Source organism: Balaenoptera acutorostrata, chromosome 15 (assembly GCF_949987535.1).
Source record: "Balaenoptera acutorostrata chromosome 15, mBalAcu1.1, whole genome shotgun sequence".
NCBI classification, from domain to species: domain Eukaryota; kingdom Metazoa; phylum Chordata; class Mammalia; order Artiodactyla; family Balaenopteridae; genus Balaenoptera; species Balaenoptera acutorostrata.
The window spans coordinates 71,042,921-71,055,667 of record NC_080078.1 but is presented as its reverse complement, the minus strand read 5'-3'; the positions used below and the strand labels follow the sequence as shown (position 1 = coordinate 71,055,667).

Genomic DNA, 12,747 nt, shown 5'->3' with positions numbered 1-12,747 from the left:
AAATACATCCTATATGCCCAGAGGTCATTTTCACTGTCACCTATGAGAGTGACATGCTGAAAGCCAGTTCACAGCAGAGGAGGTTAAGTCCATAGTGGTACATTATTAGGCAGCTATTGCATATTATAATTATGAAGCTGATTTAATGACACTGTTGATGATGAAATGTTTAGTGAAAAAAACCAAAACACAAGTGTGTGCCCATTAATGATTAAAAATGTGTATAAAATATCTGGACTAGATGGAAGATTATAGGTGGCTTTCTTAAATTTCATTTTCTATTGATATATATTTTTTTACTATTAAAAATTAAGTTAAAAAAACATGCATGACATTTCACGTCAGTGGGGGAAATGGTGACAAGTGGGTACACTGGGTATCTGTTTATCCTTATGTCACACCAACTATTTTTTTTTAAATTAATTAATTAATTTATTTTTGGCTGTGTTGGGTCTTCGTTTCTGTGCGAGGGCTTTCTCTAGTTGCGGCGAGTGGGGGCCACTCTTCATCGCAGTGCGCGGACCTCTCACTATCGCGGCCTCTCTTGTTGCGGAGCACAGGCTCCAGACGCGCAGGCTCAGTAATTGTGGCTCACGGGCCCAGTTGCTCTGCGGCATGTGGGATCTTCCCAGACCAGGGCTCGAACCCGTGTCCCCTGTATTGGCAGGCGGATTCTCAACCACTGCACCACCAGGGAAGCCCCCAACTATTTTTTTAAGAGTAATTATTTTTTATCATCATGATCACCAGGACTAGTCTTAAAATCAGAAAAAATAGTTTGCTGTGTTTATTTACTAAGAATTTGAATAGAAGTATTTAATTTTCTTTACATTTTTATATCAAATCCAAACACTGATGATAACATGATTCTGGTATTAGAATTACTATTATTTTAGTCATTATCAGCATTGCAATTTGCTAAAAGAAAGGTAATGATGATTGTGGTGGTATGTTAATAATAGAGATCACAGAAATACTTTTCTCTTGGCATCTCATGAAAGAATTAGTAATAGTAGTATTTTACATGTAAATAAATCAGTCATCCCAGTTTTTGAAATAAATTTGAAATGGAACAAAGATGTAAGGGTTTTTGGGTTTTGGTTTTTTTTTTTAAGGACTAATAAAGGCACTGAAAAAAATAAAAAGTAAGCCCAATACAAGGTCACGGGTAGCGTGCACACCCAAGGTGAGGCTATTTGTGGGGTTGCTGCCCCAGAGAGAGATGTACAGTTCATGGGCCACAACCCGCGTCTGTGGATCCCCTGACCCTCCGACCTTGGGCTTCACCTGAGCAACAGGGGGCCAGGGTGACAGGGTAGCAGGCAGGGACGGCCCGCAGAGCCCCGCTCCTGTGGCATCAGTGCCCCTCCCCGGTGCACGCACTGCAGTGGGCTTGGCCTCTGGGCCTGGAGCGGGCGTCCTGCTCTCACACGTGGGAAGGCTATGAAAAGAAAACCCTTGTGGGCCCAAACATTTAAACAAGAATTACACTAGGATCTTTTGTTCTCGCTATGACATGGTCAGAATTCATTTGGAGGTCCAGAAGAGGGTTTTTTTTGTTGTTGTCATTTTTGAATCTGAGTTATTTTATGCGAGGAAACAGAGGGAAACACAACACAGAAACACATGGCTGAAGTCTGTCCAGTGGTGTTGGGACGTCCCCGCGTCATTCCTCAGGGCACTATTTTGTGAGTGTTTGGGGGGGCTTCTGACTCAAAAGTCACATCCGAGGTTGGATGTTGGATTCCTTGGGAAAAGGCCCGGGTGATCGAAGGCAAGCAGTGGAGTGTGCCTGGGAATCTGGGAAATACATACACAGCCCGAGAGAGGGATGCTCACTGTTTCTCTTTTCCTCCTCAGGTTTAATAGGGAAAACCTGCTTTCTGCAAACAACTGAAAAAGCCGCCCTTGGAAGCTGTTTCTTTGGGCCTCATGGAGCAGCTGGAACCTGTGCTGTGAGGCCTCCGACAGGAGGAACTGTCGCCCACTGATCACCCAGCGCGGCTATCGCCATGGCCAGCAAGAGGAAGTCCACCACCCCGTGCATGATCCCCGTGAAGACTGTGGTGCTGCAGGACACCGGCGCCGAGGCCCCGCCCGCGGAGCCCGTGCCCGAGGGGCCCCCGCAGGAGCCGCCCCCAGAAGTTCCCACCGCCAGCGGCGAGGCCACCCAGGGCACCAGCAGTCCGGACAGCGCCGCACTGGCCAACGGGCACCGGAGCACCTTGGACGGCTACACATATGCCTGTAAATGCTGTGACTTCAGATCCCAGGACATAACCCGGTTTGTGGGACACCTGAGCTCAGAGCACACAGACTTTAGCAAAGACCCAAACTTTGTATGCACTGAATGCAGTTTTCTGGCAAAAACTCCCGAGGGGCTTTCTCTGCACAATGCCAAGTGTCACTCGGGGGAAGCCAGCTTTGTGTGGAATGTGGCCAAGCCAGACAATCATGTTGTCGTGGAGCAGAGTGTCCCCGAGAGCACCAGCCCTCCCGACCCGTCGGGGGAGCCAAACATGGAAGGGACGGATGGACAGGCGGAAATCATCATCACCAAAACTCCAATCATGAAGATAATGAAAGGCAAAGCCGAAGCCAAAAAAATTCACACGCTCAAGGAGAACGTCCCCAGTCAGCCTTCTGGGGAGGCCTTACCGAACCCTTCGTCCGGGGACACGGAGGTGAAAGAGGGGGACCACGCCTTTGTCAACGGGGCAGCCCCGGTCAGCCAGGCCTCTACCAACTCCGCAAAACCCCCGCACTCGGCCAACGGGCCCCTGCTGGGGACGGTGCCGGTGCTGCCCGCGGGCATCGCCCAGTTCCTCTCCCTCCAGCAGCCGCCCCCGCACGCCCAGCACCACGCCCACCAGCCCCTGCCCACGGCCAAGTCCCTCCCCAAAGTGATGATCCCCCTGAGCAGCATTCCCACGTACAACGCGGCCATGGACTCCAACAGCTTTCTGAAGAACTCCTTCCACAAGTTCCCCTACCCAACCAAAGCCGAGCTCTGCTATTTGACTGTGGTCACCAAGTACCCGGAAGAACAGCTGAAGATCTGGTTCACCGCCCAGAGGCTGAAGCAAGGTATCAGCTGGTCCCCGGAGGAGATTGAGGACGCCCGGAAAAAGATGTTCAACACGGTCATTCAGTCCGTCCCTCAGCCCACAATCACTGTCCTCAACACCCCGCTGGTTGCCAGTGGCGGCAACGTCCAGCATCTCGTCCAGCCCACTCTGCCTGGCCACGTGGTGGGCCAGCCAGAGGGCACAGCCGGGGGACTTCTGGTTACTCAGCCACTGATGGCCAACGGGTTGCAGGCACCCAGCTCATCTCTCCCCCTGGCAGTCACATCTGTCCCCAAGCTGCCCGCTGTTGCGCCCATTAACACTGTGTGTTCAAATACAACGTCTGCCGTGAAGGTGGTGAATGCTGCCCAGTCCCTCCTCACGGCGTGCCCCAGCATCACCTCCCAAGCCTTCCTGGATGCCAGCATCTACAAAAACAAGAAATCTCACGAACAGCTGTCAGCTCTGAAAGGGAGCTTCTGTCGGAACCAGTTCCCAGGACAGAGCGAAGTTGAGCATCTGACCAAAGTGACCGGCCTCAGCACCCGTGAGGTGCGGAAGTGGTTCAGCGACCGCAGGTACCACTGCCGGAACCTGAAGGGCTCCAGGGCCGGGCTGGCCGGGGAGCACGGTACCCTCCTCGTCGACTCTGTGCCCGAGGTGCCCTTCTCCCTGGCGTCCAAGGCCCCGGAGGTGACCTGCCTCCTGACAGCGGCCACCCCGGCTACCCCCCCTTCTGCCAAGCGACAGTCCTGGCACCAGACCCCCGACTTCACACCAACCAAATACAAGGAGCGGGCCCCCGAGCAGCTCAGAGCCCTGGAGAACAGTTTTGCACAAAACCCCCTTCCTCTCGACGAGGAACTGGACCGCCTGAGGACTGAGACCAAAATGACCCGCAGGGAGATTGATGGCTGGTTTTCAGAGAGACGGAAAAAAGTGAGTGCCGAGGAGGCCAAGAAGGCTGAGGAGGGTGCCTCTCAGGGGGAGGAGGAGGCCGCCGAGGACGAGGGGGAGGAGGGCTCGGCCAGGGACCCGAGGGTCCCCGGGGAAGACGGCTCCCTGGAAGCGCCCGGCAGCCACGTGCTGGCAGAACGCAAAGTCAGCCCCATCAAAATCAACCTCAGGAACCTGCGAGTCACGGAGGCCAACGGCAAGGGCGAGCTCCCGGGGCTGGGCACCTGTGAGCCCGAGGACGACACGCCCAGCAAGCCAGCGGAGCAGCTGCCGGGCAAGGTGAGCTACAGGAAGACGGCCCAGCAGCGGCACCTGCTGCGGCAGCTCTTCCTGCAGACGCAGTGGCCCAGCAACCAGGACTACGACTCCATCATGGCCCAGACGGGCCTGCCGCGGCCCGAGGTGGTGCGCTGGTTCGGGGACAGCAGGTACGCCCTGAAGAACGGCCAGCTCAAGTGGTACGAAGACTACAAACGGGGCAACTTCCCCCCCGGGCTGCTGGTCGTCAGCCCCGGCAACCGGGAGCTGCTGCAAGACTATTACGTGACCCACAAGATGCTGTACGAGCAGGACCTGCAGAGCCTCTGCGACAAGACCCAGATGAGCACCCAGCAGGTCAAGCAGTGGTTTGCCGAGAAGATGGGCGAGGAGACCCGGGCCGTGGCCGACATGGGTGGTGAGGGCCAGGGCCCCAGCGACCCTGCAGCAGTTCACAAAGGGATGGGCGACACCTATTCAGAGGTGTCCGAAAACAGTGAGTCATGGGAGCCCGGTGCCCCTGAGGCCAGCTCAGAGCCCGTTGACACGCCGAGTCCCCAGGCTGGACCTCAGCTGGGTAAGGAGCCTGTGGGGCTGTGCCGTCCTCTGTGGGTCTGGGGGGCACCTGTGGCAGGCACTGAATCCAGTGCCAGGGCATTTGCTGTTTTTAAGGCTGTCTGGCAGCAGGACCATGTTGTCTGGCTGCTTCAGGGGGCACCTGGCAGCAGAATCCGTTGGAGCATCGTCATATGATAAAGGGTTGACAGTTGGTTTTTCGTTTCGTGTTTGTTAAACCTGCACAGGGGAAGGAGTGTAGTGAACCTCCAAGGGCCCACACTTTTCTAGTCATTTCTTAGTCAAAGGAGAATAGGTCAGAATGTCATCTGAGCCGGATAGAACCACGACCACTGGGTAAGAGAGAGAATAGGACTTACGAGGAAATTCAACCCAAATTGGTGAACAAAAGCAGAGGGAGCCTTTAATTGACCTTAGATACATGAAGTGCTTTTTTTTTTAAATGATGAAAAATCCTGTAATTTGCATTTCAATTATTCTTCCTGATGTAGAGGTAGTGGAAAATCTTCTTCCCTCTTAGACATACATGGAATCGAAAGCTTGAATTTTGTTCCTCAGTTTCTCTGGATCAGGACATTAGTACTTGAAAGAAAGCTTTAGAAGATTATTTTACTGAAGACAGTTTGAAGCCTCAGACAAATCACGTTATTGGGTGTTGATTTTCTCGGGTCTTGATCTCTGAGTTCCTGGCCTCTCCCTTCCCTCCCACCCTCCTCTTGGTTGGCCTTGTCACAGGTTGGCCAGGAGCGAGGTAGCTGAGCTCTTCATGGGAGGCTGTGGAAACCAAGGAAGTATCTGGATTCCCAGATTCCCTGATTTGGGACCTTTAGAAGGTGGTTCCAGGGCCGGCGTTTCTGGACTCGACCTTGTTTCCTCCAATCCCCTGTGAGTCAGTGAGGTACCCGCAAGGAGCATCATGGGCACCAGGGAACAGGTGTGGGCTCACAGGGCGGGTTGCCTCAGGCACCTTCTCCAGCACCGGGCCTGCCTACCCCTGGCTTTGGCTCTGCCAGCAAAATGGCAGATTGCTGGGCACTAGGAAAAACTAATTTCTTTAGGTTTTTTTTTTTTAATTGAAATTCTACTGAATTATATTCTTTTTTTTTTTTAATTACATTCTTGTAGCTGGAAATAGGGTGGTGGTTACACAACATTGTGAATGTACTTAATGCCACTTAATTGTAGACTTATTAAAAATGGTTAAAATGGTAGGTTTTATGTGATGTATATTTGACCACAATTAAAAATGCTAACCTGGAGTTGGGATGAATGGGTTTAAATCCACCGGCTCCCCTCAGCTGGTAGCTCCAACACTAAGCAAGGAGCTGGTGTCCTAGGTGGGACAGAACAGGAGTGGCCGGGGCGGCTGTGCCATCGTGGCGTCACCCTCTTCTGGCTGAGGGAGGTACCCGAGGGGACAAGGAGGGCCTGTCTGTCTGTCTGTAGCTGGTTTCTCGCAGCTTCCCGAGCCAGCCTCGACACCGGGGCCCCACCTGTAAGCATCGAGGGTGAGGGCCTCTCCGAACAGCCCCCCCCCCCGACAAATGAAGGGAGGGCATCGGTGGGACACACATTAGGAAGTAGACCAGCTGCTGCTGTGCGACAGCAGCGTTCCCTGGAGAGCCGGGGATGGGGGAGGGCGGCGCACGGTGAGGGTTCCCGGCCCAGAGAAGTCAGGCTCCCGCCCCGGCTCCACACCCCGGTTCGGGTGGTCCCTGGGTGGTCCCAGTGCCCCGCTGTCCTCAGCCCACACGCCCTTCCCCACCTTCCCTCGGGCTGGAAGGCAGGGAGGGGCTGGTGGGAAGGCCGGGGCGGTGGGATTAAGTCCCCAGATGTGGGAGGACGGGCCATCCTGGCGATGCATGCAGAGGTGACGGCCTGTGTTTTCTCCTCAGAAACTGACTGAACCGGAACCGACGGCTGTGAAGGCCTGGCCAGGGCGGCCGCCCTCCACGTGGAAGGGCCTGACCCCTCTCTGCTGCCATGGGCCGCTGCCGTACCCAGCCCGCCAGGCTCACACAGGTCTCCACACGGCCAAGCCTGCCGCCGCCCGCACCCGGCCCGCCACCCGGCCCGCCACCCCAGCGAGCAGGGAGGAGCGTCTGTCAGTTCTTCCGCCCACAATGTAGGACCTTTCCTTTGCCTTCCAGTGGATAAATAGTTCAGATTTCATATTCATAGACACAGAATCAAGTTTTTAACATATAAATCTGCCTATACACATTTAATAAAACATCAGATTATAAACACTTTCATTACATAGAAACTTTGGTTAGCAAAGCAGTACATGGTCTTTTACATCATCTCTGGAAATGCCCCATGTCTGTTCTCTGGAGATCGCTGAGCTGCGTGTTCCCGCACCTTCCACGGTCAGGCCGGGGTTATCACACGCTCAGAACCGCACCTGCAACCGCTGGGGCCCCCTCTGCGCTCCTCCAGGAAGGCGGCACCTTTGAATAGACCTCTGCTCCTTAAGCGGTGACCAGCAACATTGCATAGCAGGTTTGCCTCGCCTTACGGGATGATCGGTGCAGAACCCGCTGTTACCCGCAGTTCAGAAAACTGACCGGTTATGTGATTAGTGTTTGATGCTTACCACTCTCGTAAGTTGTTACAGTAATTCTGCTTTTTCATGGGAGTTTGAATCATGGACCATAACTCTTCAGTGATCAGATCAACTAAAGAAACATTTGTTATTAAGCCTAATGTACTGACCTACGTGCCGCCTTTTTTTTTTTTTTTTTTTTCCCAGTCTAGACACGTTTAGAGGAAAATTGACAAGCGAAACAGGGATGGGGGATGGGAGTGAAGGCACACAGCCGCTGGGGCTCTCTCTGCCCTCTATCCACCCTCACTCCAGAGCCGTCTCTGGTTTGGGAAGGAAGGCCCACGCTCGCCTGGTTAGACTGAGAGCTGGCGGGATTCGGGGACTTCTCGGAATTATCGGAGCCGGGTGGCCCTCAGCACAAAGACCTGCATGTGGAGTTCCCAGCAGAAGACCCAGAGTCCTCCTGGCCCCCGTGCCTGGGGCCTGGTTGGCATGCTGGACATCGCTGGACAGGTCCTTGTGAGGATGTTTTTAAAGTTCTATATTTATATCCCCAAACTTGGAAACAGGATCTCTGTCTACTTTAGCCTAACCCTCATATCCATCTTTTTAATTGAGAAAAGTCACAGGAAAAGGTGCCTTTGAAACATTGAGAAACTTGCCTACAAAGCTGTGCTAAATGGTAAATCCCTATCTCCCCAAGACTGGCTGCCCTGAGAGCAGCAGGTAAAGAGGGGGCTGGCAAAGGTGCATCACCTCCCAGAAACCACCTGCTTCTCAGAGCACCAAGGCCTCGGAGACCCCAGAGAGAGGGCAGGGGCTTTGGGCAAGAAATACTGGGGGGTGGGGGCTGTTCGGCACGGTCCTTCTCCCCCACCCCACCCCCCGGGAACTGGGTCGGGCAGGCACCTCGTGGGTTTGGCTCTGAGCACAGAGATGGGGGTCGCGCCTCCTGCCTCCAGGAGAGGCTTTTCTTCGTAAACCAAAAGCCCTTGCACCATTGTTCTTCTAAAGTGTCTCCTCTCACTTGCCCTGTCCCGTTAGGGACCACCTCTTCTTTGTTTCAAACAGGTGACTTGTGAGGACTTGGCAAGTTTGGCAGCCTGTTTTTGTATCCTTTCCATATTTAGCCCCAAGGCCTCTTTGCGGAATTGCCCAGAATGGCGAGTGATTGCCTTCCTTCAGAGAACAGACACCTAGAACTTTTCCTGTAGTGGTTATGTACATGCAGATTAATTTATATGTATCCATATACAGCACAGATACTCGTTTGATGCTTTACTCGTGACGCGTACGCCTGACGTGGCACGTGGGTGTTGGGGAGAGCAGCCCGTGTCGGGGAGTTGCGGGGGAGGCCGGGGCGGCCCCGCGCGAAGCCACCTCCGAGTGTCCGCGACACCACCCTGCCGGCGTCACTCCCAGAGCCCTGCGTGCCCCGGCCGAGGGCCGTGTCTTTACAGAGGAGTTTCTTGGTTATTTTATTTGTATTTACGTCATTTACAACCCAAACAGCGAAACAGAAAACATAAATTACATGGTGGACAGGTTCACGCAGGACGTAGGGCCCCGACCTCAGCACCAGCTCGTCCTTAAAAGGTGGAAGCGTCACGGTGCTGCCCGCGGGCAGGTTTTGCTCACAGGTGTCAGCCTGCCCGCTAGCCAGGGCCACCCCCCAAACGGCGAGACTGCCCAGGCTGGACAGACCCTCCTCCTTCCTTTGCTCTCGGACCCGAGTGACTAAGGAATGAGGTGATGGAGACAGAAATGGTTGGTTCATCGAGCAGGTGCCTAAAGGGACATCGCAGCAGGTACCCAGGGCCCTGGGGGCAAAACCAGGAACACAGCCAACCGGCTACAGAGACGCAGGCACAGCAGCCTGGAGCCGGCGCGTGCCAGAGTTCGGTGGGGATGCAGGACGGCCACAGCCAGCCCCGTGGCCAGGGAGGTCACCACGGTTTGTGCCCCACCCAGGGTTAGACTGTGCTGCTGCCTTCAGGAGAGGGCAGTCTGTGGGCTCTAGAGTTGAGGGAAGTAGGGTGGGGTTAGTCTCTCCCAAAGAAAAAGCTTGTTTTGTAAGGTGACTAATCTTTCCCCTCTTCTCTGTATGCACTTGGACTCATCAGAGATGGTGAAATATGTCAGTGTTTCTTGTTGCCTGTGTCTTGTACATGTTTGGTTTATTATATTTTTTACATGGGGTTGTAGATCCAGTTTTAATAGGTGTGCCCAGATCACCATTCTGATAAAGGAAACCTGGATTTATGATACAGATACTTTGCATACTTTGATTACGTATATTAATTCTTGACTATTGAGGAGCTTTGTGATTTGGAAAGTGGGCTCTCGTTTTCCTGAGTCGTGGGCTCCTGAAGTGGAAAGCCTGGCTGGAGGACTCGTGGCACCTGGGGTGGGTGGCCCTGTATGACTTGGAGCTCCTTTTGCAGCCAAGTGCCCGCCCTGCTGTCGGGAAGCAAAGGTGGGAGGTGGGCGAGGGTCGGTGGTACCTGCAGGCTCCCGAATGCGCTCACGGCCCTGGGAGGCCGTCCCACTGGGAAGTCTCAGCATGTTCTCCAGGCCGAGATGTGTGTGCCGTGGGCTTTGTCCTGCTCAGTCCGTGGTCCCGTGGCAGGTCCTGTGACACTCCCTCCCCCGTGCGCCAGGCTGCCTTCCACAGAGGCTTAGCATCGCCCTTTTAGTGCACCTCCTCACAGCTCCCTGCTTGTGCCACCCTGCCTTGGGCCCGGTTGCCTCTTGTCTTCCTGCGCTCTTCTCGGGCCAGAATCCTCGGGTTGGAGTGGCTTTGTCTCTTCAGACATCGCAGCCCAAGTGGATAAAGGCACTTTGCAGGAGAGGAGAACCAGCCAAGAAGAAAATCTTAAACAAACCAAACCTGGAGTTTGGGCTTTTCCTAAAGTTTCTTCCCCCTTTTTCCTTGCTCAGACTTTACCTGGGGCAGGTTATTGGTTTGACTAACCTTTTGTATTATGTCTAGATTGTCCTGTATCCCATTGATTGGCAAGGCTCAGTTATGTGCTGGAGAAGAAAAGTCCTCTAGACACGTAAAGGTCCGCGTGGCCAGCCCTTCCAGGCGGAAGCCGGCAGCCTGCCCAGGTCAGGAGAGTAACGGGGCTCCATCCTCCCCACTCCCACTGGAGGCCCCTCTCCAGCTCTCCTGAACCGGCTTCCTTCGCTTCCTTTCTCGGGAGCACAGGCCCTCCCAGCCTTCCTGCCCGGGACTGGGGGGCCATCTCCGTGTGACTCGGGGAGCACCTGCCCTCACAGAAGCTCCAACACCCAAAGAAGTGGGGAGTGTGGAGCCCACACCCTCTCCTGAACGGGCCCCTCCCGGAGCAAGGCTTCAGTCTGTTTTGTCTCCTGTGGTCCATTCATAGTAGCCGAGCCGTGCAACAACGCTGGGGCTGAGGCGGCTGCAGGCAACCTCTCAACCAAGGGTTGGTTGCTGACTTGGGCCGAGTGAGTGGAGGGTGGAGGTGGGGATCATAGAGCCGCTGGGCTTGCTGCCCGGCCCAGCTCTAGGTCTAGATGGAACCCACGGACCTCGGTTGGAATTCGTATCTGCTGCAATCTGTGTGTGTTCCCAGTGCCGTCACGCTGGGGAGGGGGCCGAGGGCTGACGGCAGCTCCCCCAGGTTGACCCAGAGTCCGAGCGGGAGGAGGAGCAGGAGGAACGCTCCCCCGGAGGGGGCGGGAGGCGCGCTCTGTGGTTCTTCAACCCTGAAGAACCGGTGACTTGCCTGTCAATCCGGCCTCTCCTTTGCTTGGAGCCCCAGTCCTGCAGTCAGACTGGAGACCGACAGCCTGGACCCCGCGGGAACCAACCATCCTACCTGAGCAGGGGTGGGGGCCCAGAGTGGGGGGGTGAGCAGGCGCCGCTGACCCTGTGGACAGGGGCGGGGCCAGCACCTGCTGCCTCGCGTTGTGACTATCCTATCTTGTGGTGTGCGGGACCGTGAGGATTCCTGCGTTGCTGTCCTGGGCCCCAGGCTTTCACAGCCCTCAGGCTGCTCGGGCCAGAGCCCCATGGGGTGGAGCAGGAGTCTCTCCTGCTGCGCACTCGGGGCAGGTGGCAGGCGGGGACCTGAGAGGGGTCTGCGTGCTTACCTGCCGTGAGCGCCCTTTCCTGAATTTGGGAGCCGGGCTCCGCCGCGTGTGTGTTGAGTAGCTTTTCTTGGCTAATGCTTTATGACGTCTGTTCCTTCCCTTAATGAGTGGTTTGAAGGCCCCCGATGTGACCGGAGTTGGAGGTGGAATGTCTCGGGTGGAGGCCGTCTGGAGTCGAGGAGCACAGGAAGCTGCAGGCCCGTGGTCTTTCTCAGGAGTCGGCGCAGAGCAGGCACCCGCAGAGGGGTGCCTGCTAATCCTGTAATTTGTGTTCAGAGAGAGACTGTCATTCATCCCCGGCTCCGGCTCCGGCTCCGGCCTGGCCCGGCCCGCGGCCCTGTCCCGCGGTTTGCTGCAGACGTGGCCCGGAGAGCCAGCGCCACCCTCAGCGGATGCAGCCTGGTCGGCAGGCCACTGGGCGATGCGGGCGGGGAGGGGTGCTCACCCCCCGGCAGCGGGTTCCCACCCTGCTCCCCAGCACCGCCTTGTTCAGTGCGTCGGGAGGGCCGGACTGTGCCATCGTTGTTGTTGGAAAGAGACCTCGTCCCCCCCCCAACCACGTGGTTGACTGAAAAGGTACTGAGTGGCGCGGCCTTTGTGCAAGTCGGGAAGAGGTTGCCAGAGGCCTGCAGGTTCCTGGTTTTCTGCCACCCACTACCGGTCTGGTCTTCAGCTCAGACCCTTTGTTCCCTGAGGGCGAGGGTATCTGTGGAAGGGAGGCTGGAGAGGGCAGGGGCAGCTGGCTTGTGGTGCGCTTCCCGTCTCCCGGAGACGCCGAAGAAGCCATCGTCTTGGTGCTAAGAGGCCACTGCCCGGCTTCTGTTTGTCCAGAGGGCCCGTCCTCCTGCAGTGGCTGCATGTGAGAGACCAAACCGAGAGAGAGGCACAGGCACACTTCGGCTGTCACCGGGCCTGGCTGGAAGGGGGTTCTTCGCCCTGGGGAAATGTTTTTAACAGAAAGATGGAACTTGCCTTTGGACCGGGGCTGTGCCGGGGCAGGAGGAGTGGGCTGCCCTCTCCGGGCTGAGTCTCCGGGCCTCACAAGGTCCCCTGTGGGGATGCTGCTATTTCTAAGATGCAAATTGCACATTTCCTAGATTTTGTATCTGTGGATTTGGATAAGGGAGGGGAACAGGGACAAACTGCTTGTACAATTTGAAATGGGCCGAAATGGTACTGAAAATCTTTCGATTGCTCCTGAATAAAAACGTAAACACA

General features: G+C 55.5%; 1 protein-coding gene across 7 annotated transcripts in view; it reads left to right on the top strand.

Moving 5' to 3' along the window:
• Positions 1-12,747, top strand: part of ZHX3 (zinc fingers and homeoboxes 3) — a 141,570-nt gene extending 128,823 nt beyond the window's left edge. For 5 of the 7 annotated variants that reach the window (XR_009005398.1, XR_009005396.1, XR_452044.2 and 2 more), the window contains 3 exons: positions 1,861-4,860; positions 6,755-7,462; positions 7,612-12,747. Coding sequence is in view for 1 of the 7 variants with exons in the window: in XM_007193115.2 (XP_007193177.2) it covers positions 2,013-4,860; positions 6,755-6,765 (2,859 nt within the window). In the remaining 6 variants the exon portion in view is untranslated. Of the gene's footprint in view, positions 1-1,860; positions 4,861-6,754; positions 7,566-7,611 lie in introns of those variants that run through there. The other 2 variants (XR_009005400.1, XM_007193115.2) reach the window with 2 other exon arrangements.